Below are 25,771 nucleotides of genomic sequence, written 5' to 3' on the forward strand. Positions count from 1 at the left end.
ATATGTAATGTCCGATTATTTGATTTGAGAAAATTACTTAGATTTTTGACACGAAACTACTAAATACTTTCACAGTTTATTCAGAAAACGTTTTTATTGCAAATAATGGCGTTTCATCGGCTCGATTACCTCTTTATCGGTTTATTTGTGCGGATATTATCAGAATGTAGAGTCTCTGCTTCTTCCCGCGAACGATCCCACGCAGAAAAAGGAAGTCACTGCATGTGTGCATATTTTTGACCAATCAGAGTGCATCAAAATCTCTGATTGGTCAATCAAATAAAGAGTATTTATAGCGCCAAATTTAATTATTATTACTATATTTTTAAAATGTGTAATTGTTTACGTTATCTGTTTTCATTATATTTGTTAAATTTATTCTTACTGAAATATTTTAAATATAATTGAAACAATAAATTAGATAGAATTATATTTCTTCAATGCTGAATTTTATGATATTAAAAATAATAATAAAGTTTTTTGCGAAAGACTCGATATGGATATTGTGTTTAAAATTTATTATTGCATATATGATTTATTTTTATTTGTTTATTAATTTTGTTTACTAATTTGTTTATTAATTTTTCTTTATGTTTATTAATTTTAAATATACAAATAAGATGCAAATATTAAAAATAACAATTTAATTTGCATAATATTATTTAGCGAAAGTTGGAGATTATTTTGATTGGCAATTTTCATCGTTGTGCGAAGGATATGACAGTCACTTTTATTCATATATTTTATATATATTTATTTTTAATATAAATGAAATTCCTTATTATGAATTTTATTCAAATTATTATGATTCATGAATGACTTTAATTTATATTATGCAAATGATTTTAGAGAGAGAGTTTGCGAAATAAAATTTAAGAATCATTTTGAGGTTATATTAAAACCACGTGTTACTAAATGAAATTAAATTATACGGCACACTCTGTCTTTTTTAATTTTAAATGATTATAATTATTTTATATAAATAAAAATATATTAAATATGCATTGTGTATTGCATATGTTGAACTAATCTGTAAATGTGCTGCAATAGAATCTTTAAGAAAGATTTATTTATTTATTATTACACACACATTTCATCAACTGTCAAAAAAAGTGATTAAAGAGTAAAATAATAACTTATAACAATGAAATTTTTCACTGACTCTATAGCACGTTGTGCTGCACGAATTGGAACTCTGAGTGGATTTGAAAGAATGCCTAATGTTTCTTTTGAAACACCTCTACTTCTTATTTACACAAAGGTATGAGATAAGAAATTTAATCTTTTATAGAATATTATCTTTCTATTTTATAATATTTATATTCATATTTTATTTTAAAATAATGTTTAGGCTGGCAGTGTGCCACATTTGACGAAAGAAGTTTTTAAAATGGTAACTTCGGAACAACAATTGCTCTCAGTCTCACTTCCCTCTACTATATTAATGACGGATGTTATTAAAGAGTTTAACACTTCTTTTGCTGATTTTGTTAGCATGAAGGTAATCAAAGATTAATTAACTATGCATTAACATTTCATTGTACTTTTTAAGATACTAATTAAAGGATTTTATTTTAGGAGTACATAAATTTTTTATCAATACAAGATCCTGCATATACTACAAATCCTGGCTTTCAACAATTGGACTCTATTTCTGTTTGGTCCAGAACAGGAAGAATTGTTTTTACTGCTAATAAATATATGGAGCTTGTGCAAGCTTATAAACCAGATCTCTATGTTGCGCTATGTGATGGAGATACAAATATTAATAGTAGTGCAAAAAGAGTGTCAAAGGCAGTTCTGCGAAGTAAAACTTTATTAGAACAATGTCTAAATATACACCTGCATTCAGATACATTGAAATCAAAAGGAATATTAGGATCAGTGGAAGGTGGTTATAATTTGGAAACCAGAGAAGAATCCATAGATTATTTAAAAGATAAACCTTTGGCAGGATTCGTTATAGATGGATTACATAATAATGGCCCAAGTGTACAAAATATTTCAACAGAACAAATTAAACAAGTAGTACAGCATACTATTGTAAATATCAATTTTTCAAATTTATGTTTTAAAATATTATATTTTAAAATATTTTAATAACTATACTATAATTTACTATAATTTTATAGTAAATATAAAATATACTATATTATACTGTAATACCTATACTATAATATATTATAATTTTTTATAGAATTTATTGCCTACTGATAAAATAAGAGTATCAATGGGTTGTTGGAATCCAGTTACTGTACTTGATCTTGTTGAATTAGGAGTGGATGTATTTGACTCATCCTATCCTTATATAATTACTGAACAATCACAAGCTTTGACTTTCATGTGTAATCATGATATTTGTCAGAATGATCAATATAGAATATCAGTAGCAGAAGAGAGGTAGGAATATGATAAATAAAATATGGAATATAACATACTTTTTGTATATTATAATTATGCTTTTACATATATCTTCATATATATTTTTCTCTTTTTAGATATAAAGACGACTTTTCTCCTATTTGTAAAAAATGTAATTGTCTTGCATGTCAAAATCATACACGAGCGTATCTCCATCATTTGCATCATACAAAAGAAATGCTTGGTTTAGTACTTTTAATGATGTATGTATTTATAAGTTACAATTTAATCAATTTTGTCTTTATGTTATGTTTATACAAAATTTAAAGATTAACTTAATTATTTTCAGACACAATACTCATCATTATCTTCAATTCTTTATTGCTATTCGTGACAGTATAAAAAATGGAACGTTTAATCAACTTCAGAAGAAAATTCGTCTAAAATATATATCTGTTAACTCTGAATTTCCTCCATTACAACAGTCTAATTGCATAAGCGTAAAATGAATTAAAAATATATAAATACTCAAATCAATTTTTTATTTTATTTATGTAATATTTATTGTATTTATTTGGAAGACTGTATTATTCAGGTAGGAAATTTGGATCGAGATAATTGTAGGAAGAATTACTAAAACTTTGTGGGAAATAATCTAAATCATAACTTCTAGTATATTGTGGTGGTTTTATGGGAATTAATTTATGAAATGGATCATGTATGGGATTTTCAGCTTCCATCTGTGCTATTGCACAATCGCTACATAGATCAATTCCACTATGACATTTTGAGCAATGCCATCTGGTACCTTTTAAAGGTTCTTCACCACATACTGTGCACTGTACAAAAAATATTATTGATAAACAAAAGTTTTATACATATAAAAAATGTAAAAAGAATATACAGTACATACTTTGTATCCAATATGTTTGTATGAAGAAAAATCTTGCTCTTTTTCAGTCTTTACTTGACGCAATAAAGTTATTTGCCTTGCTTCAGGAGTATCGTCAATTCCTCCACTTAATGCATCATCCTCCTGAATAAACAATATTAATGAAAATAACTATTTAAGTGCATTAAATATATAAAAGAATAGTGTAGATAATGCTTACAATTTCTGTTACAAGCTGTTCTTTATTTTCGTCTGATATATTAAAGGAAATATCTTGATGTGGAAAGAATGTTGAACGTTTAAACAAAAAGTGATTATTACGCTGATGTTTATGGGTTAAACCTTTCTTAACATCCAATTTTATTTTAGGACCTCTTCCTGGTATAGGTAAACCTGCCCTTAAAAGTTTTATAAAATACTTTTGAACTCTACTGGACACTTGCTTAGGTGTTCGGTTTCCTGCAAAAAGCAAATATAATTAATATCTTACTTACAAAATAATTTAAACATTTTTAACACAAGAATAAATTAAGAACCTAATGCATTTGCTATTTTAGTCCAACGTCTCATTTCTATTTCTTCCGGTGGGTATTCAATTAAAAGTTCCTCGAGCCGTCTTTGTTCTTCTATTGTCCATAATTGATTAAAAGTTTCAGGCTTGCTTTCATCAAAAACACGACCTCTCACTAGAATCTACAAAATAAAACTCTTATTATATGTATTTACAGAGATTATATGGTTTTTAATAGATATAACGTTCCCATATACCTTTCCATTTTCTTGTTCATTTTTCACTTGCATCTGTGGCAAGACATGTCCGTGTCGAGTTTGCGGTCTTATACGTGTATCTGGCAATGATATATTATATTGTGACCAATCAATATAAGGAATCTCTGCGATTTTCTGCGGGCCAGGTAACTCAGGAAGATCTCCATTTTGCAGCTGGGCCACAAACGATATTGGATTCTTTATCGCTTTGGCTCGCGCAGACTTAAGTTCATCTAAATCTTTTATAGCTTGAATTCTTTGTGCCTCAAGAATAACTATTGTTTTCAGGAACGCACTATAATCCTTGTTACCCTTCAATGCCAAGTGATCGGATTCGAAAAAAAATTCGCCTTCCTCTTCATCCGGGCCTTTTACTTCTTCGTCATTCATTTTCGATTAGTTCTAATCCTAATCTTGAATAAAGATATCGTATATGTACTTATTATATATTTACACAATTCTTTGTGTAGTCAGATATAAACTCTGTCATGTTCTGTCTACTTAACCTAACTTAATCTTGGATAACCAAATAAGGCAGCGAAAGCGATATATGTCAGTTGCCCACAGCTGATTCAAATATCGATTATCTTTTAAATCATCGATGAAGAATTTGAATTCTTTTCCATTGATAATTTTCCATTGATAATTCAGATATCAATGGAATTTCCTTCTCATAGATATTGGCTTATTAGAAATTATTGATTAGTTAACAATGAAAAATGTAAACCTAATCTTTTGTTCACGGATTTATAAATATATTTATATAAGCTTTAAAAAATGCCTTATTTTAAAATAAAAAAGAAAAAAAATTAAAAATAATGAAACTGTAAAACATCAAACAAATTTATTATATATATATATATATATATATATATATATATATATATATAATATAATATATTAAATTATTGCGTTCAAAGTCTTATTCGCGTAATTTTAAAAAATTTACACATATTTTTATCAAAAATATAATTATACGAATAATTCTGTATTAGTTTAGTTTTATAGTAGCTTCTTCCAACTAGTCAGAAATGTTAAAAATTTATCAAATAATTATGTTATATATTATTCATCAAGTCATATAACTTTATATATATATATATATATATATATATATATATATATATATATGCATTTATCTTATGTGGATAAGTATTTTAGTATTTATTATTATTAATGTTAGGAGAGATTAATATATTTCTTTCTCAACTTATCTATTAAAAAGTTGATATTAAATGTTGATATTATTAAGTACATTTATTAGTTTTCAAATATAAGATATCTTGTCAAAAAATATCAGCTATAAGAATGTTCTTATCTTATTTATAAAGTATTTACAACTTGTTCTTATCCATATTAATATATCCATCATTTTACAATGTAACAATTTTTTACAAAAAACAAAGCAAATAAAAATTTAATTAATTTGCAAAAGAAATTAATTAAAAAAAAATACTGTTAGAATCGTTCGCATTATTAAAAAGAAGAGAAAATTAATTGATGTTCACGTACAAGAATGCTGCAGATGAATGATATGTATATGTCTTCTGAAAGTATTGTTATGTTAATAATAAAATAATAGTACAACAATTGAATAATATTAAACTCTGTGAATGAATCTTTTTCGGGATCAAATCATTTATCAATAGAAAAATAATACAGTATCCAATTATTCCCTTTATTGTACGGATACTTTTATTGAATAGAATATACATATATATAAATAATGTATCTCTTCGATTATCAAAAATTTCTTTTATTATACATTTTCATTGAATAGAATAGAATGTACATGTACAATAGAATAGAATATGTACATATATATATACAATTGAATATAATAGAATATATATAGAATATTTAAATAATATAGCTCTCCGTTTATCACAAATCTCTTTCTCTTTATTACAAGCAGTTTCATAGAATAGGATTCATAAAATTTTCATTGAATAGAATACATATATAAAATATTTAAATAGCTCTCTGTTTATCAAAAATTTCTTTTTTCGAAATGTAATAAAAAATAAATTTGAAACTTTTGACCATTGTATATTCGCTTTATTTCTATCACTTGTATGCGGTTTCAAATAATGTATGAATCACACACAATCTATGTGGCTTTTGTGATATAATTGTTTTAAGCCTAAATACCATAAATGGCTATTACTACTGGAGCTACATTTATATGTAGAAACATTTCTCTCTATTAAACGATACCAAAAATACGAATTTCACATATTATCTTATCTATTTATCATTTGGCAGTAACGATATCAGTATACTGATAGATATTTGATAATGATTTACTTTGTCAATTAATTTAAGCTAGATGCAGTCGTTCGTAAAATGAGCAAACAAATCGTTGAGTGCGGTTGGATTTATTCATGTAAGATATATAAGTGATAAGTGTCGGAGCAAACTTTCTATTGCGGCCTTTAATGACTGTCTGTATGGCCTTAATGCCTGTCTTTACTGTCATTTAGTTCGTCGATCACTCTCTATTAAAAAAAATAGGCGGCCACTTATAATGATTAGTATCTTCTTATCAAAGTAATGCATGTGTACTTGTAAAAAAATGAGCTGACAAGCTGACCCAGCAATACCACAGTTACAGTCGTGAGCTCTGGCAGTGATAAACATACGTCATCCAGTAGCTTCAGTCGCATGGTCGAGTTCGGTGCCATCGAACGTGAACCACCGATGACAAGCTCGAGGAGCTCGCGGTTACTCAGAATTCAAGACAAAAACCTGGTATTACCGCCGATTTAAAATAAAAAATTCCAACAATCTGAGCGATGTGTCTTGAAATTTAAATTATTGTTTAACAGTGACGATAAATACATACGCTACACATTCTCCACAATATTGCTGATTTTACAGTCTCGATACACGGAAAAATGGCACGCGAAAAAGAGCAAACATCTGGAAAAATCGAGCTCAAAAGAGAGCTAGGCCTTTTCAGCGCGGTCAACATTATCCTGGCAGTGATGATCGGTAAGATATAATTAATTGAGAATTAATTGAGAATTTAAAATTCTTCACATATATTTAAATTGCAAATGCAATCACAAATAACAATCATAACATGAATGCAAATGCAAATTAATTTTTGCTGAATTTTATTTCGTATTGTTTCATGCATACACATATACACATATGTTTGGATTTAATAAATTAAACATTGTTTTATACACGTGCACGCGCGCCATTTATTTCTTCACGTTTATTGCAGCATGTTATTGTGCGATATCAAAAGTTTGATCAAGACCGTGGAGCTGTACGTGAGGTATAATTAAAGTGTACGTGTACAAATAATTAAAAAAAAAAAACACTAAGATTTATGACTCATTCTTTTCATTCGCAAATTTTTAATCCTTTCGTTTGTAGTCGCATTTTAGTGTAATAAATAATAATGTACAAAGAAGGCAAGCTCAAATTCACAGTATTCATTTACTGTATCGTGCTATAAAAAGATTCCACACGATGCGTGCTCTTTATTGCAAGTCACGAAAATTATTTTCGTTTTTATTGTTTGGGAGTACAACTAATCGAGCGTTGAACCAAATTTCAATGTATGTTCATCTTTGCGAAGATAAAAAGAAAGAATTACAGAAAAATTATAAACAGAAAAAATATAAACTCGGTTTTCATTAAATTAAACATCTGTACACAAAGCAAGATAGATATTGACAGATATTGGCAAAAATTATAAGATAGGCATTGTCTCAAAAATTTGTTACTTTTTTGCAAACTTACTTCCTTTACACAGATGTTCTTTCATTTAATAAATTAATGGAGAAGTCTTGTATATTAATTTTTTCCAGATCAATATTATCTCTCTTTTTAGTCGAATGGTTTATTGAAATGGTTAAAATATGAAATGATTGGAATTTCTAAAATTATATCAATATTATAATTTTGACAAAAAATTATTTGTCTAATTAATAAACATATTTTATATTAATAATAAGCAATAAAGTAAAATAATGAAAAGCAACAAGAATAGAGAGAATTTAAAAAATTTACAATTATTTTTTAATCTTTAAAATTAAAGGAAAATTTAATTTTTTATGGAATAAATATATCTATAAATTCTTTTTAATCAATTTCATAATCGTAATTTTCATTTGAAACGGTATAATATTTTAAACGGTATTTAAAACGGTATAATATTTTTAGAAAGAAAAAAAATCGCGAATTTTTCCAATTTTTCTCAATCTCGTACTATAATATCATAATATAACACTTTTATATTATTTAAATTTCATTTTCGTTTGAATTAGTTGGAGTCATCACAGAGTGACGAAATGCATATGTATCATGCATATGTATCATGAGAATTACATATTACTTGTAGATAACATATAATCGCAAAGTTATTTATCGTTCGTTTTACTAAAATGACACATATTATTAATTAGAAATGAAACATTATGGCAGTCGAAAAAATATGGTGATATAATATAAAATATATTTATTTTTTTGGTAAAATATATTTATATTTTATTCCAATAAATGACGATATCCGAAATATTGTCTCTAGTGTCTTAAATATTAAGATATCAAATAAATATAATTAAGAATATTAATATTAAGAAAAATCAAATAAATATAAAATTATAATATTCTTCGATAAGTATTACTAAATTAGATTTTTCATTCTTATGTAATATAATTATTTAAAAACTTGGCATTTTTTTCAAACCTTTCCAGCATTATCTGTTTCATTGACAGACCTTATCTTTTTATTTCTTTGGTTCCAAACAATTTATAATTCAAGACTTAGCAAGATTAATTACTGATATTTTATCTATGATCAAATTATATCATTCGGCATAATCTTATATAAATAATATAAGTAGAACAAATAATAGCATACTTGTTGAATTATTCATAATATCCGATGTCAATTCCGATAACCGAAATTGATATCAATTTATTAATATGCGATAAACAGCTTTATTCACACAGTCTGCTGCAATTTAAATGCTTTATAAATAATTAATAATTAATCTAATGCAAATATTTTAAATATATATATGTCAATCAATTTAATAATTATATATACGACTATAAAAAAACGTCACAAAGGTTAATCAAGGTTAATCGGTCATTCACAACACGAAGCATTAGCTACTAACTGTCGTAGTTAGCTCCGCCAAATACTGTTGAATTATTATTAATTGTAACCTCGTTACCTCTATTGTCCAGGTTCCGGCATTTTTGTATCGCCCACCAGCGCACTTGAGCGGTCAGGATCTGTGGGATTTTGTCTAATCGTTTGGATCAGTTGTGGCGTGTTATCTTTGCTGGGAGCGTTGGCCTTTGCTGAACTAAGCACTGTGGTACCACGTTCCGGTGCCGAATATGCATACTTCATTGAGGCTTTTGGACCATTACATCCTTACGCCGGTCAAATACCGGCATTTACTTGTTCCTGGATTTATGTTATGCTACTGCGACCGGCGGAAGTAGCGGTGATCATGTTGACGTTCGCGGAATACAGCATACAACCGTTTTCTGGATATTTTGACAATCTATGCGGCGACTCTATGGCAACTTTGAAGAAACTCCTGGCAATCATGGGACTTGCTGTAATAACATATATCAATCTCATCAGCGTGAAACTTTATGTAAAAGTACAAAATGTGTTCACCATGTGTAAGATACTTGCCTGTATCGTGGTAATCAGTGGTGGAATATGGTGGCTTGGTACAGGTCACGTGGAACTTCTCAAAGATCCCTTTCATGGTACAACCACATCAGCCGGGAACATTGCTCTGGCTTTCTACAGCGGGCTATGGGCGTACGACGGTTGGACCTCGGCCGCGATTGTCACCGAGGAAGTTCAGAAACCCGAGATCAATATTCTTAGGAGTACCCTCATCGCAGTACCTGTTATCACCGTTCTATATGTATCTATGAACTTGATGTACATGGCAGCGTTGACATCATCAGAGATGGTGAGCGCGCCAGCGGTAGCGGTTCTTTGGGCAGAACGAGTTTTACCGTCTTGGATGGGTTTCGTGATACCGCTCGGCGTAGTGTTGTCGACCTTTGGATGCGCCCTTAGCATCCAATTTAGCGTATCCAGATTATGCTTCGTTGCAGGCAGAGAAGGCCACATACCACGCGTCTTCAGTTATGTGCATATTGAGAAAATGACACCAGCTCCCGCAGTGATCTTCCAAGGCATGCTCTCATTACTGTGTCTGCTACTGGGTGACATAATCGCCTTAATCGAATTCGCCAGTTTCCTCATGTGGGTGTTTTACGGATTCGCGATGACATCGCTTATAATTATGAGACGGACAAAACCAAACGCTTCTAGACCATACGCTGTGCCTATCGTGATACCTTGGCTTGTGTTAGGTATCTCTATCTTCCTTGCAGTACTACCAATAATTTATGAACCATCGACGAAATATCTTTTCGCGCTCGCGTTTGTTCTATGCGGCATTGTTTTGTATCATATCTATGTATACAAGAAGACAAGAAGTATTTTATTAGGTGAGTTTAATTAAATAAGAAATATGCAGAAGCATATGTGGAAGCTTTTTGAACAAAAAAGTTTTATTATTTATGTGTCATTTGCTATTGTAGAACGTAATCTGCTTATCTCTCTCTATAATAAAATTTACACTTAATCTCTTTTTTCAGCTAAACTGACATACTTCATTCAATCGCTGTGCCTAGTTGTTGCACCAGATGAACGGGAAGACTGATTAAATCTTAAATTCATCATTGATGTATATAAGTATATGAAATATTTGCTCACATGTGCATTTCGTGATTTTCAGAAAAAATATGCAATAAGCATAAATAAAATCAATGTGCCTTACATTGCAATACAATTGCCATGCAATTAAAAAATTTTTAGATTTTTCTTTTTAAGTATATAATTAAAATATTTTATATAGAGAATACAAATGTATATATAACAAAAGATATAAATAATTAGGAAAAATAATATTTTATATATTTGTGCAATATATTGTACTATCAAGATATAATCGCTGATAAAATAACGCATAATATTGTAATATATTTGTTTTATATAAGCATTTTATTATATCTGATAACATTTTGTTATATGTAAAATAGTATTTTGAGAAAACAAAATTTAAAATAATGTAATTCTACAAGTATACTCTTTTGCAACTTTTTAAAATATGATATTAATAAATTATTATTCATATTTTTGTAATTTCGTATAAATAAAAGATAATTAAAAATTATAAATTATAATTTGCATGTATAATTTATATATATATATATATATATATATATATATGTATATATATATGTATGTATATATAATTTATTATACTTTAATCTAAATTATAATTTATAATTCTTAATTAGATTTTTTACGAAAGAAATAAATGTACAATTTCTTACATAAAATATCAGATTATACAAAAATATTATTTTACATATAAAAGTTCTCCTGTAATCCAGTTTCTTTGTTCAGCTGGACAAAAGTTTGAATTACTATCATGGACAAAATACAAAAAAACTATTTTAATCTATTTTGATATTCAACTTGCTAGACGCTTAATTTAACCATAATGATTTAAACAAATGAATTGCACATAAATTTCATAAACAATATAATAGAAAGTATATTTAAAGTTAATATATTTTTGGAAGTTGAAAAGAAATACTCATCTATTGAGAAAATAGAGTTTTCTTTCAATAAATAGTATATAAGTATAAATTTATTTATATATTTCAAAAAAATTCCAGATCTATTTATGTGGAATTATTTGTAATTTAGCTTTGTAATAAATAACATCAATTATTAAAAATTTGTATAAAATATTTAGTCAAATTACAAAATTTGTGAATAAAATTTTATATACAAAGCTTATGTACTAATAAAATAATTCTATATCAATTAATATAATATTCTGACTGTAAAATATCACTGATAAATATTCTACTTGTATATAATGATAGATTAAAAAATCTTATATATACTCTTTTTTATAATAACATTAATTTAAATTTTGTATAAATTAACTCTATCAAATCTGATATTATATGCAGTCTATATAGTTACTATTGAGTTGCACCACATTTTGAACAGGTTTGTCTCTCACTGAAACATTTTAGAATGTTTTATAAAAAAAATATTTATAATTAATAATATTTCATAACTTACCTCAATATTTGATGAAGTTTTTTCCGGAATTCATTGCAACGAGCTTTTTCAGATGCAAGTACTGCATCACGCTCTCTTAGTTGTTGTCTTAAATTATAAATTGTATCTTCCAGTGCTTCAAATATTGCCTGAAAAAATAATAATAAATATTTCATTAAACAGAAAATCTGCTGTGATCTAAATCTGATTTACATAATATAAAACTGACTCTGGATTCCTCTGCTGTATCAGATAAAACAGGAGGTTCATCCAAACAGAAGAATTCTCTTACGCATGAAACACCTATGAGAATTGGACTACTCAATATGCCATTAACAAATGCTTGAAGCCCACATATCCTTTCTTCTAAAAAACTTGGAGCAAAATTATCACCAAGCCATTTTTTTCTTGGTAGCGATAAATGAGCAATAGGAACTTTTTGCCTTTTTAATTGAGCTAGTAGTCGAACAAAATCTGTATATCTTCTAAACACAAACCAACAATCGCCATTTTTCAATTCAACTCGAAGTTTGTAAACCTATAAATCAAAAAAAAGAGAATACTTATTTTTTTAAATATTTACAAAATATAAATGACAGTTCTCATATTTTTCATATATTTCAGTTTTATATCTTAAAGTAAATATTTATAATTAAAAAAAGTATAAGGGGTATATTTCCCGAATGCAAGATATAGTATTTATATTTATGTCATAATAATAATAATAATATATTTAAATATCAATATATAATTTTTATTATTATAATGTAGAGTAATAAGAGAGGATAAGAGAATTAATATAAGAATTAACTAACTGTAAATCTAGCTCTTTCCTCCATAATTTCATAACCAACAATAGGTATTCTCAAGTCTTCGCTAGTGAGGGGTGATTGAAGGATATTTGTATTATTGTTATCATTGGAATAATTAAATCGTTGCACAGTAAATGAATTTGAGTGGCCAGATCCATCTGAATCAGGACTATCAAGAACTCTCACAGTACCTGCTTGAGAACTTCTTGCTTTACTAATCGCAAATGTTACCTCACTGATGCATCCTACACCAGCCTCTGAATTGGACATTTTAACTCTGACAAACTAAACAAAACCATGCATAAACTTAAAATAAAAAGAAAAATATTAAAGCTTGTATCATGTACAGTTATTATAAATAAATAAATTTAACCAATCAAATTCCATTTGTATAAAACACTGTAATTAATATATAAAATAAATATTATATTAAAATGTGTTACACAATTTGAATAAAATATAAGCAATATATCAAATTTATATCAAATGAGATCAATTTAAACCTAAATATTTAAAACCACACATTATATATAAATAAATAATGGTATAAACAAAAATTGCATAAATAAAGACATTTTTGCAGATTGAAAGGCAATCTCTAATAAATTCTAATAAAAATTAAATTTCACATGCTGTGTAATTAATTTAACGAATCAATACTATTTTATCAAACTAACCTTAATTAACAGATAAATAATAGAATCAATTCCGTTTACTGCATTTTTGTACTTCAACACATATTTCAACACATTCTATAATATAGACCACAATTGTTTACGAAGACACTGTGTGTGCACCAAATAGTCATCTAATCAACAAAAATTCCCTCGATAAATGTTGACGTTTATTTGACATATTGAAAGTTTCCAAAAAATCCACGGACTTAAAATTCGTGAGAGAGTAAACTCGATGGAACAGAGAGAAGTTTGTTCATTTTAGCTGCTCTAGAATTACATTGGACAAGTGGTCAGATTTAGTTTCTTCTCACACGCGTGAAAGCAAAATATCATTTTTAATATCATATATATGTCATAGGATCCGGAGAAATCCGATATGATACGGTTCTTTTATAATATCGTATTTCTTAGACTGTCCTTTTTATAGAAATTTTTTTTGCATTCTAAATTCCTGGTATGTGATTTTACACTCTTTCGAGCATAATATTTAATATCTAGACATTTGATATTTATATTTATGTAAAATCGATACTGAAGATATTTCTCTCTTTCTCTTTCTCTCTGTCTCACCAAAATTATAGATTTTTTAAAATGTTTAAAAAAACTTCAATTCTAGAAATATTTTTTTATTACATGCATCAAGACATGTAAATTAAGATCCTTGTGCTTGAATGAACCGACCTTTTCAACACAGATAAAGTCGATTGAAGCAAATTGTACGGCAATATGCATATTTTCTTACCGAAGCGTGTCATGTTGCGCTTTATTAAAAACATAAGGTTAAGTTCGAGGGTCTCCATCGATCCTGCGCGAGACTCTTTTACGATGATTAATCAGGTGTATGCTTGCCACTTCCGTATGACAAGGTGTACATCTCGTCGGGATGTACAGCTCCCTTAAAATTGCAGTTATTTCCAATCTTATTACAGAGTTTTGCCATTATGCCATAAAACTGGCTTCTAATCTTGCCCTGGCATTAGACTTGATATGAGTGGTTTTTGCGGTAATAAGTTAAGAATAATATTGCATCAGGAAGCAAAAGGATTCGCACTACTACGTAATAATAGCGAAAATGGAACACTATCATGCGTAACTAACGCACAATGTGCGGCTCGATTAACGATGCGGAGAGCAGGATATAATCTATTTACCGATACAATGAGCAACAGCATATCGACTGTGAATATTTCGATAAAAAGAAAGAAGAGATATGGAGAGCACTAAAAATAAGGTAATTCAAGAGCAAGAGCGAGGCCAATGCTTATTGTTAGTATATATAAAAATTTAAAATAAATTAAAGAAATATAAAGACAAATAATAGATCAGTAATTTAAAATGTAACTTAAAGAGCTTTATTTTCTGAAAAGTTTATTATAGATTTAATAATATACGTGCAAGGCTATACGAAAAAACAATTTGTTTTTTTGGAAATTAACTGTAGACTGGGAAAGCCATTTTTGTGACTCTGAACAAATCTCGAAATTTTGTGTAATATTTGTTATTTATATATAGAAACATTTTTGGGAAAAAATCCACTATTTTAACAAAAAAATGCCGGCAGTTTTAATAAAAGATATTTTTATTATTTATTATTTATTATATTTTTATTATTTATTTTTATTATTTTTTTAGTTTTTTATTATTTATTACAAATCCTTCCGACAAATTTTTAATTATTAATATGCTAAAACGTGCATTTCAAGCGTGTTTACAGCAATTCAAGCGTGTTTACAGCAATTCATAATATGCGTTATCAACATGCTATTAAATAGCTATTAACATCTGATCAATAGGTCATAAATCATATTATATATACATATGTCTTTCAGCGTATTCCTTCTATGTTCTGTAAAATGTTGCATGTATAATTTGGCATCTTTGACATGAATTATCTAGGATTACTAACTTACATTTCGTCCTACACATTTATTTCTTGCGGCTTTCTTATAGTAAAATAAAATCTTTGTATTTGTATATGTGGTACGTTTAAATTTCGCGGCTACAAATATAACTATATATTTATATATTGATTTTATTCTCAACGTGTCTATCTTACGTGCCGGGATGTCGCGTTTTTCTTCATGGCTTTGCAAATTATGCCGGTTGATACAGATTAAGTAAGTTTATAAACTAAATAAATTTACAAGTAAGTTTCTACAGTAACTAGATGCACATACATGTGTTTTTGTAAACGATCAATATGGTTGTGGCCGTTTACCGCCAATTTTTTGGCGGTAACCGACAAGCAAAGATAGCAAAGTGTGGCATAGGATTTGTGACGTGTTCGCAGAGAAGCCAGTTCACAGACAATAATTATGTCAGAGTCTGAAATTATTTCGCTAAAGTTCGCGAAATTGTCGGACAAAGCGTTTGCGCCGACAAAAGGATCGGAATATGCGGCAGGATACGATTTACGAAGGTATATTACTCTTAAGAGAGTGCTAATTTTTACCACTCATTATCATTATCAAGCACTATGTAGGTAATATGCGAGAAACAATTTAATCAGACGATGTCATGCCAGTTTATTCATTATTCAATTATTGCAGATATTTAAAATAATATTAAAAATGTCATAAATTAATAAACTTTAATATATACCTATAATAAATCTATTCGAGACAAAGTATATTTAATAAATTCATCTATGATTTATTATTGATTTAATGTCTTTTTGATAATGTTTGATAATTATTACAAAACTTCTCTCGTAGTATAACTTAACAGTGATTAAAATAATTATTTAAAATGATTATATATAAAAGATTTTAAAATGTTTTCTATTTCTTCTATATAAAGTGCATACAAGTATATCATACCAGCCCATGGCAAGGAATTAGTTAAAACTGATTTACAAATAGAAGTTCCTCTTGGTACATATGGCAGAATTGCACCACGATCTGGATTAGCGTGGAAAAATCATTTAGATGTAGGTGCAGGTGTTATAGATGCAGATTATCGGTTCGTATATAATTTCTATATATATTTCTATATTTCTATATATTTTAAAAATATTAGAGTCCATGTGTTATTATTTTTATTTTCTGTTACAGTGGTAATCTTGGTGTAGTACTGTTTAATCATAGCAATGAGGATTTTGAAGTTGCACCAGGTGATCGTATAGCTCAATTGATATGTGAAAGAATCATATATCCCAAATTGGAAGAAGTAAAATGCCTAAGTGATACAAATAGAGGTACAGGAGGATTTGGTTCAACAGGCACAAAATAAACAGAAAATAAACTCAGTTTATTGTGTGACTTTATCATTATACATTATGATGTATCTTATTATACAGTATAGTTTTTATATCCCTTTGTATAAATAAAACATTTTGTTAAAAATATTTTTGTTTTAAATTTTAGAATTACAACTGCTTAACATTATTACAATCTAACAAAATGTATTAGAAATTATAAAAAAGAAAATGTATTTAACTTAAATTTAAAAGATGTATATTGATATAGAATTTATAATTGATATAATTGTTATATAGATAACTTGTTAAAAATATTTATATTTTTGAAACTGAAACTAATCCTGTGTACAAAGTTGGTGCTTTGATGATAGCCAGTATATTTTTGAATTGTTCATGTTTTGCATCACGTAAAATTTTGAATATAACACTCTCAGAAGTACTTATGTGACATCCTATATCTCGCATTCTCTGTAAAAAAGATATGTCTCATTAATAATACAAACATGTATATGCATAAACAAATACTAATATTAAATTGAGAAAGAATAATGTGTTACCTCTAAAGCTAATAATCTATCTTCTTGAGTACGTGAAGAACAACAATCTGCGACAGTATGAACTTCGTAACCATTTTGTCTCAAGTCAATAGCTGTATTTTCTACACAGACATGTGTTTCAACACCAATAAGTATAATAGAGTCTGGTTTTCCTCCGCAACAAAGTGTTTCAAGCTCCTTACAAATCTAAAAAAAGCAAAATAAATGTATATTTATATCTAATATCATATATTACTTATATTATTATATTAGTATTATATAATATTATTTTATATAGAATACAACATATATATGTACTTACTTCAGGAGTATACATACTAAATTGAGTTTTTGCAAAAGGACCTTTCGCTCCAGAGATGTCAAGTTCAGGTATGGTTTTCCCTAAAGATGTTGGATTTTGCTCAGAAACTAGCATAGGCACATTCAAAAGCTTCAAAGCACTGATCTGTGAATAATTATATTTATCAATTGTATTATCAATCTCATTATCAATTGTCATAGTAATGTATTGCAACATATTTGATCATCAGGTTTAAGAAAAATCAATATCTAAGATAACTACACCACAAGTACTATAAAATAATATAACCTTCCCACATATGTGCATAATTTCAATTAATTAAATTTTAATTATTTCCAATCTATAAATAATCCATCAATTATGTATATTTACATCTATATAAAAATTATACACATGATTATATATATTAAATCACAATTTATAAGCACTTAATACGCGTATTTGATAGATTTACCAATTTTGTTGAATTTTGAACAATCTTGTCGAATTCGTGTATAGCCTTAACGAATTTTTCCTGAACATCGCATATGAATAATGCAGTTTTGCCTTGCTTGAGAACAGTTTTCGCAGCATTAATAGCCATTTTAGTTATTTAGTTATGTTTAGTTATTTAGTTATTATTATCTCGTATATTGTACAATTAATTACGTAACTTTGATAGGTAAAATAAAATATGTATATAAACACGACAATTTATATTCCACACGAAATCCGCGGTAACTGGAAAACAGAACGAATGCGACAAGCTTTATAAGCATGACAAACACGATTGCGATATCCGGAGAGTACAAGGTCTTCACCTTATCAATATTAGCAGACAAATAATTTCACTGCGTTCTAATTATATGTAAAGATTAGATACAAATATATTGAATTATATGATATTTATTGTGCGACTTGTGTGGATAAATATTATATAATTCTTTTTTACAATTAACAAAAAAGCAAACTTTTATTATTGTCTCTTAAATGTTCATTTTATTCATTAAGTTAGGTAACATCAATATAAAATGATATAATATGTAATGTTATATACTATTATATAAAAAACTAACTTTTTCACGTTATATAAACGAAACTATTTAACGCAAAATGAAATTTATTACATTAAATTATTAATGAGAAATCGTAATAAATTGAATATATTTTTCCCAGCAATAATAGTTTGACATACAATTGCGAAAAATATAACAAATTATTACATTTTATTTGTCTTTATTTTCATATTATTCATATAGACGCATATGCATGCAACATGTTTACGCAATGTTATATCAAATCAAACAAAAAACTACGAAAATATATGAACAGAGTTATTCAATTAGTTTTTTATCATGTAAATATTTTATTACAAAAATAGTATTGCTAGACTCATCACAAAAGCGACGTGAATTTTAAAAAGTTAAAAGAGATATCTTTATCAGTTAAATAATTATAATGAATGATAGTAAAAATAATAGAATAGAATAGAAATAAAATAAAAAATTATTTCCCGATTTATTTAAAAGAGTACAAATATTCAAAATATATTCGAGCAAATATATTCTTGGCTTGATTCGAATAATCGAATTAAAAATTGTATTATTAATTCTATACATTATTATATTCTTAAACTCATTTTTCTCTTTTTACTTAAAAATATTATTGATATATATTTTGATTGAAATGAAGAAATTGAACATATTTTATTCAACATAAATTATTTTTTTATATTTATTACATGAACATTATATATTTTATTAACATAGCGAGAGAGAGAGAGGGAGGGCAGTTTTTAAATAATTTGACACTTGACACAGACAATAATTAATACTCTTAATAATATACGCTCTTCATCAATATAGTATAAATAATTTATAATTTAACAAAACTATGAAAAAAATCATTTAGTCCCGGAGAGATATTTTGCGTCTCGGCGCATCTGTCAAAACGACGGTCGATTGCGCAGGTCCCTAGATATACCGCGGAGTGGTGGGGTCTTCTTGATCTGGGGACACACTGCCCCCGAGCCGCACTGATGGTGCAGTAATCAAACAATGCTCCGGGCAGTCGGATGTGCGCATCTCGGCTGAGGAAGATTCGTCGAGTGAGACGCAGTCACTTTTGACGCTTCGTTATGAACGCGCTCGCGAAGTGCGCGTGGTCCGCTTAACGCGCGCGCGCGCGCGGGTGTGTGTTTGTGCGTCTCGATTCGCGTCGCAATCTCGTCCCCGCGTTCGACAGAAGCATACGGTAGAAGCGAGCACAACAGGATATGGCCGTGGAACCTCGCGTGACCGGGAACGCTAAGCCCCTGGTGCCGCTGTTCACGAAGGCGTCCGATTGCGTGAACACGAGCTGTTACTGGTGAGTACCCGGCCGACGTTTGCGGTCAATCATGGCGTGCCCCGGGGCGCCGATCGATCCTCGGACAAATAAACGCGTCGTATTGCGGCATGCACCGTGCTCCGATCGATACGTTGCAGACAGCCGCGAGCGAGTTCGCCGCCATCTTTGCAGTATCCTATGCGCGCGGCGTGCAATTCGAAACGATAAATATACAGATGAATTAGACTTAGCCTTCTCTTTAAAAATGAGCGTCTTCCGATGATATATTTAAATGTAAATTGACCGAATATGCAGTGAAAACATAGACAACCGAGCAGTAGCTTTGATATTTAATAATAGAAAAGCATAACGTCATGGTAAATAATTTAATGGAAATTTTATTTTGCACTTTTATCTCATCAATTGTGATTTATGATGAATAATCTCGATTTATAAAAATTATTTTTGCGAGAAATACATTAATTTTAATATACAGCTATGCATTTTATATCACGATATATTAAGAATAAAAATGTGTAAATTAATTTTTCTTATGCATTTTTTACAGATATATATATATATATATATATATATATATATATATATATACATAAAAAATGATATATTTATTAAAAATTCGTTTAATATAGAAATATATAATTTTAAAATTCATTTTAATTATTTTAATAGGTACAGATGTATTCGTTACAAATAATCTGTTTAAAAAATGTTGCAATCTGTTAAAAAATGAATGCAAATGAATTAATTAAATATATATATATCAACAGACGAATTTTTTGCGACTGCTTATTCGTATTTTGTGTATTTTGCCCCAATTATTTTCCGTGAAATGGATTTTGGAGTAATGAGTCACTGGTTCAAGGCACGCCGATGCTATATCGTTTCGCGGCTCGTTTACGTTCTATTTAAGTAGTGCGAATATACGAGCTCGCTTTTGTTACAATTAATAATGTATGCGATAGATAATGCGCATAAAGCGGCACGCGAGGTATATTGTGTTAAACTGCTTGCACGAACGCATTCATGTTGATTTCCTTTTTCTTATAATTGCAAGGAGCACGTAATCTGCTAAAACTAGATTAATCTATGCACTACGTTTTCGACAATCTTTTTAAACTAATTTTTAAATCAACAGATTGAATTTTACATTATATGTTGCAATTAGAATTTCATTATTATTTTTATCACACTTCTGCTGGATATATTTCAGAGTTGTATGCTGTTTATAAATATGTTTGTTCATGAATTTTTAATTTGACTTTGTTTTCTATAAAACACGTATATGATTTATATATTTTATTTTTCATTTTATCAAGCCATGTTTTTTATAGGCCATTATATAGAAAAAAATAATTAAATATAAAAATCTTTTCTTAACTTTTTTGAAAAGGTAAATGCTATCAAATGAAGATTGATATTTATATTTCTCTTTGATATTTTCTTGTCTGTTAATACATATAATATAAACAATGAATTGTGTTCTATTTTATGATATATGACAAATTTTTAATTGATATTTATTATACTTTCCTATTATTATTTAATAATAATATATGTTACATTACTTTTTTATTTTACCCTAAACACTTTGCTTAATATTGATTTTGATTTTATGTACTGATATGATATGAAATATGATATGATCCTATGGAACTTTTTAACATATTCTTTGTAGAATATTTTTATATACATTTTTATAGCACACTGTTATTTCAATTTTTGCTATTATATATTTTATTAATTATATTGAATTATTCCGCAAATTTTTGTGCAAAAAAACGAATCAGGATACTAGCGTATGTTTTTAATCGAAGATGAAGAGGAATATGTACTCAATTTCAGCGAAGAAAACATATGGAAGCTTTGCCAAGATGTAGCGACTAGGCATCCTTCCGAATTGCAACATTGTCATGTTCTTTTCGTAAGCAATTCACGACGAAGCGTTCCCCTTTGGCGTCAACGGGCCGGAAAGGACGAGGACAAATTGGTCGTGTGGGTTAGTATTGCAAAAGCATGATAATTAATCGAGGAAATGCACATCCATTTCATAATAATGTTTCATATACATATACATTGTCCTGTCTGTGTAGGACTATCATGCTATTCTCATCTATGCTCCCGATGAAAGGGCAGTGGTATACGATTTAGAAAGTTCCCTGCCGTTCCCTACACATTTCTGGAAATATGCCACCGAAACCTTCAGATCTGATGAAGCATTGCGGCCTGAATATCACAGAAGATTCCGTCTGGTACCTGCCAGCGTATATTTGCAACAGTTCGCATCAAGTCGGCATCATATGAAGCGCAAGGATGGCACATGGATCAAGACACCGCCAGATTATCCTCCGATCTCGACACCAAGTATGTAGAGAGAGATCTAACAAAGTTTTGAAATTTTATAAAAATTCTCTATATAACTCTTAAAGCATTAAAATTACATCTTTTGCGCAAATGTAATCAAAATTAATATGCTTGTTTTATAGCCTATTTTTTAAAAATATTTATTTGTTTTAATCATTCTGATTTTTATCATGCCACAATTCCTCAAATAGCATATATGTATGTGTATATATATATGTATCATCTATTTATGACACTTTTTTATTTATTTGTTGCATCTCAAATATTTCAGCATGCAAGGATAATCTCGATTCATTTATCAACATGGAACCAGGAACCGGATTAGGCGTTGTAATGAGTTTGAAACAATTAGTCAACCGGTTTTATAGGCCAAATGTTAACACACAGGCGCCGACGCCGCCTCAACCGCAAGCCACAGCGACTTAAATTGTGAGCTATAGTGTGTTGTTCGCGTACGCTTTGATTAACGATATTGGGAATAAATTATATGGCCTAAGGGAATTGGTTTTGGTGCATGCACCTTTGTGGGCTAAAATATTTGATCGAAATTTGATAATAATGTTAGTTAATTGCTGCTAATTCTGGCAGAATTTCAAATATAAAATCGTTACAATTGTATCTTTATTAGAGCGAAATTCGCTCAGAGAGATGGAACCGAGAGAATTTTAGTGAAATTATATTTTATTGTCGTGTTGCAATATTTTTGTTAAATTTTATCACATTGTATACACATTTTAGAGTTTAGATAAATTTATCGAATTTTATTAATTATTTTCTTTCTACTATTCCGGCACAAATATTGCGCATAAACTTTTGAATAGCATGAGACCAGTAAATATATAAAAAAGAATATCGATGCAACTATTAATTATTTATCATAAAAAAATCCCGGTTCCAGATATATAAGTAGATTTTTAAAAAATCTCATATTTTACTCATAATCAAAACCTACGTATATCGATAACAGAAATACACACTTTTTCCAATACAATACGGGATTGACGTCTTATTCTTCAATCGAGTGATTTGGCTTATCACGAATAAAAAGCAATTCTGCTGAGCAATTCTACTTTCTTGATAAGCTTATGTACCATATTAATGGACTTCATTAAAACAATCCATTTTCTCTCTTCTATTAAAGTCTCTTTCGCAGAATTTACCGGAGAGATATCCTCCTCCGGCAATGCAGCACATTACATTCGACCACGTTCTAAATACAAGTCGTATTTTATGTAAGTACTTTTGTCTTCATGCCATAAGACGATCTTTCTCTCACGGCTTTATTCTGTCATGTGGTGTTATTATAATTATTGTGTCAAAGACTGATGTATTTACAGAGAGTTATCCGACTTGATAGAGATCCCTTTGTCTATCGGCGCGTGTTCGAAGCGCGGGATGCGATTAAAGCGCTTATAATTACTGTGCGATCGATGTAATAAGGTCAAGAACTTAATCTTTGCGACGTAATGTAATTATTACGATTATTGTAATTCTTGTGATACTTTACACTTTCTACTTTGAATACCTACGCTATACTTATCTACTGTTTGTACTAAAAGTCGATTCTTAAGAGATATATTTGCTTGTTGAGCTTCCCTATATTGGCGTATTGACTTAAATGAATATGCGATATCGTCACGCGACCAATTACTAACATCGAAGAACCTGTTGATTCAACGAACGTATGTTGCTTTAGTGATGATAGAAATAAATTTTACAACGAAAACATTTTAAATTCTTCACTTGTACTGGAAGTAAAATTAGCATTCTCTTAAAATGTAATATTATTTATCTCTATTACTAGTATAAGATATAATATCATTTTTCGATTCTATATATCGAGATATAAAATATTTTTTTCAATTTATTGATTATTTGATATACTATCTTTATATTATATATTATTATAAACATTTGGATTATTATAAACATTTATTCTTGTGGATTAACGGTTAACTCTCATTTATAATGAATGAAATTCACCCTACGAATTCGAGCATAGTATGAAGTACACACATTTAAATGTGCTCGCAATTATAGAGTGACCTTCATATACCAGAATAGCCAAACGGCTTGGATTGCAACGGAGTGCAATATAAGTGCTTGTTATCTATGGTCATGGTGGTAACCTTGGAACGCAAAGGGTTAAATCGCGTGTTATGCACATTTTATCAGATACGGCAGCCTTGAAAGTTCAGCCTTTATGCGTCGTAAACTTATTTCCCTCATGTTTATGTTATTTAATAATAATGATAATATGTGTGTGTGTAGTACGCAACTCATTCTTTACGCGATACCGCTTTCGATTTCAACTTATTAGCTTTAACTATTTTATTCGAATGTAATAAGGAAGTTTATCAACAAGCAATTAGTATCAAACTATCGATTCGTCGCGTTGATGCCATAATTATTTTCATGAATATGCCAATTATTCGTGAAAGAATTCACCGATCGGGCCGATAGTTTTAAGAATTCGCCCACTTTTTGCCTTCCAAAATATCTCACTAGTTCACTCTGTCTTTCTCATCGACACATGTTTATCTCTAGTTTGCATGTATCATGTTACTACCAATGTAAGTATTTATAAGCGGAAAAATCTACGGTCTCGAAATATCTATAGTCACCGAAAATCGCTTTAGCATAAATTACATGCGACTGCGACAACGCAGTCTCTATGATGGAAACCAGGTTTCTTTTAATGGACGCGCAACGCGTGGGAAATTTGGGACCGATCTTCTTAGCAAGTAATCTCGCGAAATCTTATCAAAAGATAAAAATATTGAAAAAAAAAAAGATTCTTTTTATCGTTCAGACAAGATATTGCTAAATATATCGGAGCAAAAATATTACGATTATATATATATATATATATATATATATATATAATATATATATATATACATATATAAAATATATAAACATATACATATATATCAATATTTCATATTTATTATACAGATATATTGTAATTATATTGTATCGAATTCGATACCCAGATAAGAGTTTAGTCAGAAATGTTAACTTATACAATGTTTTATATATATACATATAATATATATACATATATACATATATATATATATATATATATATATATATATATATTTGTCGGCGTTCGGTGACAGTCTCTTACCATTGTCATTTATGAGCTGTATACGCCCAGACTTAAAGATCCACAAGTTTATTGCCACGTTTTCGCATATTTGCAGAGTCATGAAAACTTCTTCTCCTTTCGAGTATATGATGGGTTATTACAATAAATGGATGCACTAAGCTTCAAATTTTACAGAATATTTAAAGCTTTCTATTTGTACCCTAAAATCCTGTCTTCTTACTTCCTTAGTGATTAGTTATTACTTCCTTAGTGAT

The 25,771-nt window shown here is 28.8% G+C and overlaps 7 protein-coding genes across 13 annotated transcripts in view; 3 read left to right on the forward strand and 4 right to left on the reverse strand.

The window, feature by feature from the left end:
• Window positions 1-211, reverse strand: part of LOC105256801 (L-lactate dehydrogenase) — a 165,143-nt gene extending 164,932 nt beyond the window's left edge. The window contains exon 1 of the mRNA XM_025412427.1: window positions 130-211. The gene's annotated coding sequence lies outside the window, so the exon portion shown is untranslated. The remainder of the gene's footprint in view (window positions 1-129) is intronic.
• A 481-nt stretch (window positions 212-692) lies between these two features.
• Window positions 693-2,893, forward strand: LOC105256797 (queuine tRNA-ribosyltransferase accessory subunit 2). Of its 2 annotated transcripts, XM_025412439.1 has the most exons (7): window positions 693-723; window positions 1,170-1,261; window positions 1,352-1,501; window positions 1,579-2,043; window positions 2,198-2,400; window positions 2,499-2,624; window positions 2,711-2,893. In XM_025412439.1, exons 2-7 carry the CDS (start codon window positions 1,214-1,216, stop codon window positions 2,868-2,870), a joined length of 1,152 nt encoding a protein of 383 aa, XP_025268224.1. In that variant the 5' UTR covers window positions 693-723; window positions 1,170-1,213; the 3' UTR covers window positions 2,871-2,893. The 2 variants fall into 2 exon arrangements, with proteins under 2 accessions (XP_025268224.1, XP_011265335.3); XM_011267033.3 differs by lacking the exon at window positions 693-723 and having other exon boundaries at window positions 992-1,261.
• LOC105256796 (ZZ-type zinc finger-containing protein 3) lies at window positions 2,824-4,577 on the reverse strand. Its single transcript, XM_011267032.3, has 5 exons — window positions 4,022-4,577; window positions 3,790-3,946; window positions 3,474-3,712; window positions 3,275-3,397; window positions 2,824-3,200 (listed from the first exon to the last, which is right to left on the reverse strand). The coding sequence occupies exons 1-5, from the start codon at window positions 4,409-4,411 to the stop codon at window positions 2,949-2,951; spliced, it is 1,161 nt and encodes a 386-aa protein (XP_011265334.1). The 5' UTR covers window positions 4,412-4,577; the 3' UTR covers window positions 2,824-2,948.
• Window positions 4,578-6,466: 1,889 nt separating this feature from the next.
• LOC105256795 (b(0,+)-type amino acid transporter 1) lies at window positions 6,467-10,910 on the forward strand. Of its 2 annotated transcripts, XM_011267031.3 has the most exons (4): window positions 6,467-6,772; window positions 6,850-7,015; window positions 9,233-10,531; window positions 10,682-10,910. In XM_011267031.3, the coding sequence occupies exons 2-4, from the start codon at window positions 6,919-6,921 to the stop codon at window positions 10,744-10,746; spliced, it is 1,461 nt and encodes a 486-aa protein (XP_011265333.1). In that variant the 5' UTR covers window positions 6,467-6,772; window positions 6,850-6,918; the 3' UTR covers window positions 10,747-10,910. The 2 variants fall into 2 exon arrangements, with proteins under 2 accessions (XP_011265333.1, XP_011265331.1); XM_011267029.3 differs by having other exon boundaries at window positions 6,467-7,015.
• Window positions 10,911-12,005: 1,095 nt separating this feature from the next.
• LOC105256794 (sorting nexin-16) lies at window positions 12,006-13,927 on the reverse strand. Its single transcript, XM_011267028.3, has 5 exons — window positions 13,657-13,927; window positions 12,983-13,264; window positions 12,397-12,705; window positions 12,189-12,316; window positions 12,006-12,125 (listed from the first exon to the last, which is right to left on the reverse strand). The coding sequence occupies exons 2-5, from the start codon at window positions 13,247-13,249 to the stop codon at window positions 12,086-12,088; spliced, it is 744 nt and encodes a 247-aa protein (XP_011265330.1). The 5' UTR covers window positions 13,250-13,264; window positions 13,657-13,927; the 3' UTR covers window positions 12,006-12,085.
• A 1,757-nt stretch (window positions 13,928-15,684) lies between these two features.
• LOC105256793 (protein N-terminal glutamine amidohydrolase) lies at window positions 15,685-24,991 on the forward strand. 5 transcript variants are annotated; one of them, XM_025412425.1, is made up of 6 exons: window positions 15,685-15,773; window positions 15,947-16,075; window positions 16,456-16,617; window positions 21,884-22,037; window positions 22,132-22,402; window positions 22,674-24,991. In XM_025412425.1, exons 1-6 carry the CDS (start codon window positions 15,721-15,723, stop codon window positions 22,826-22,828), a joined length of 924 nt encoding a protein of 307 aa, XP_025268210.1. In that variant the 5' UTR covers window positions 15,685-15,720; the 3' UTR covers window positions 22,829-24,991. The 5 variants fall into 5 exon arrangements, 3 of the variants coding, with proteins under 3 accessions (XP_025268210.1, XP_011265329.1, XP_025268209.1); XR_889618.3 differs by lacking the exons at window positions 15,685-15,773; window positions 15,947-16,075; window positions 16,456-16,617 and adding an exon at window positions 19,718-20,059 and having other exon boundaries at window positions 22,674-22,831; window positions 23,556-23,634; window positions 23,740-24,991; XR_003123349.1 differs by lacking the exons at window positions 15,685-15,773; window positions 15,947-16,075; window positions 16,456-16,617 and adding an exon at window positions 19,718-20,059 and having other exon boundaries at window positions 22,674-23,634; window positions 23,740-24,991.
• LOC105256791 (isochorismatase domain-containing protein 2) lies at window positions 17,138-18,487 on the reverse strand. Its single transcript, XM_011267026.3, has 4 exons — window positions 18,168-18,487; window positions 17,714-17,857; window positions 17,413-17,598; window positions 17,138-17,323 (listed from the first exon to the last, which is right to left on the reverse strand). The coding sequence occupies exons 1-4, from the start codon at window positions 18,294-18,296 to the stop codon at window positions 17,171-17,173; spliced, it is 612 nt and encodes a 203-aa protein (XP_011265328.1). The 5' UTR covers window positions 18,297-18,487; the 3' UTR covers window positions 17,138-17,170.
• Window positions 24,992-25,771: the final 780 nt, after the last annotated feature.

This window comes from Camponotus floridanus, unplaced genomic scaffold (assembly GCF_003227725.1).
Source record: "Camponotus floridanus strain SB8 unplaced genomic scaffold, Cflo_v7.5 scaffold50, whole genome shotgun sequence".
NCBI lineage: Eukaryota > Metazoa > Arthropoda > Insecta > Hymenoptera > Formicidae > Camponotus > Camponotus floridanus.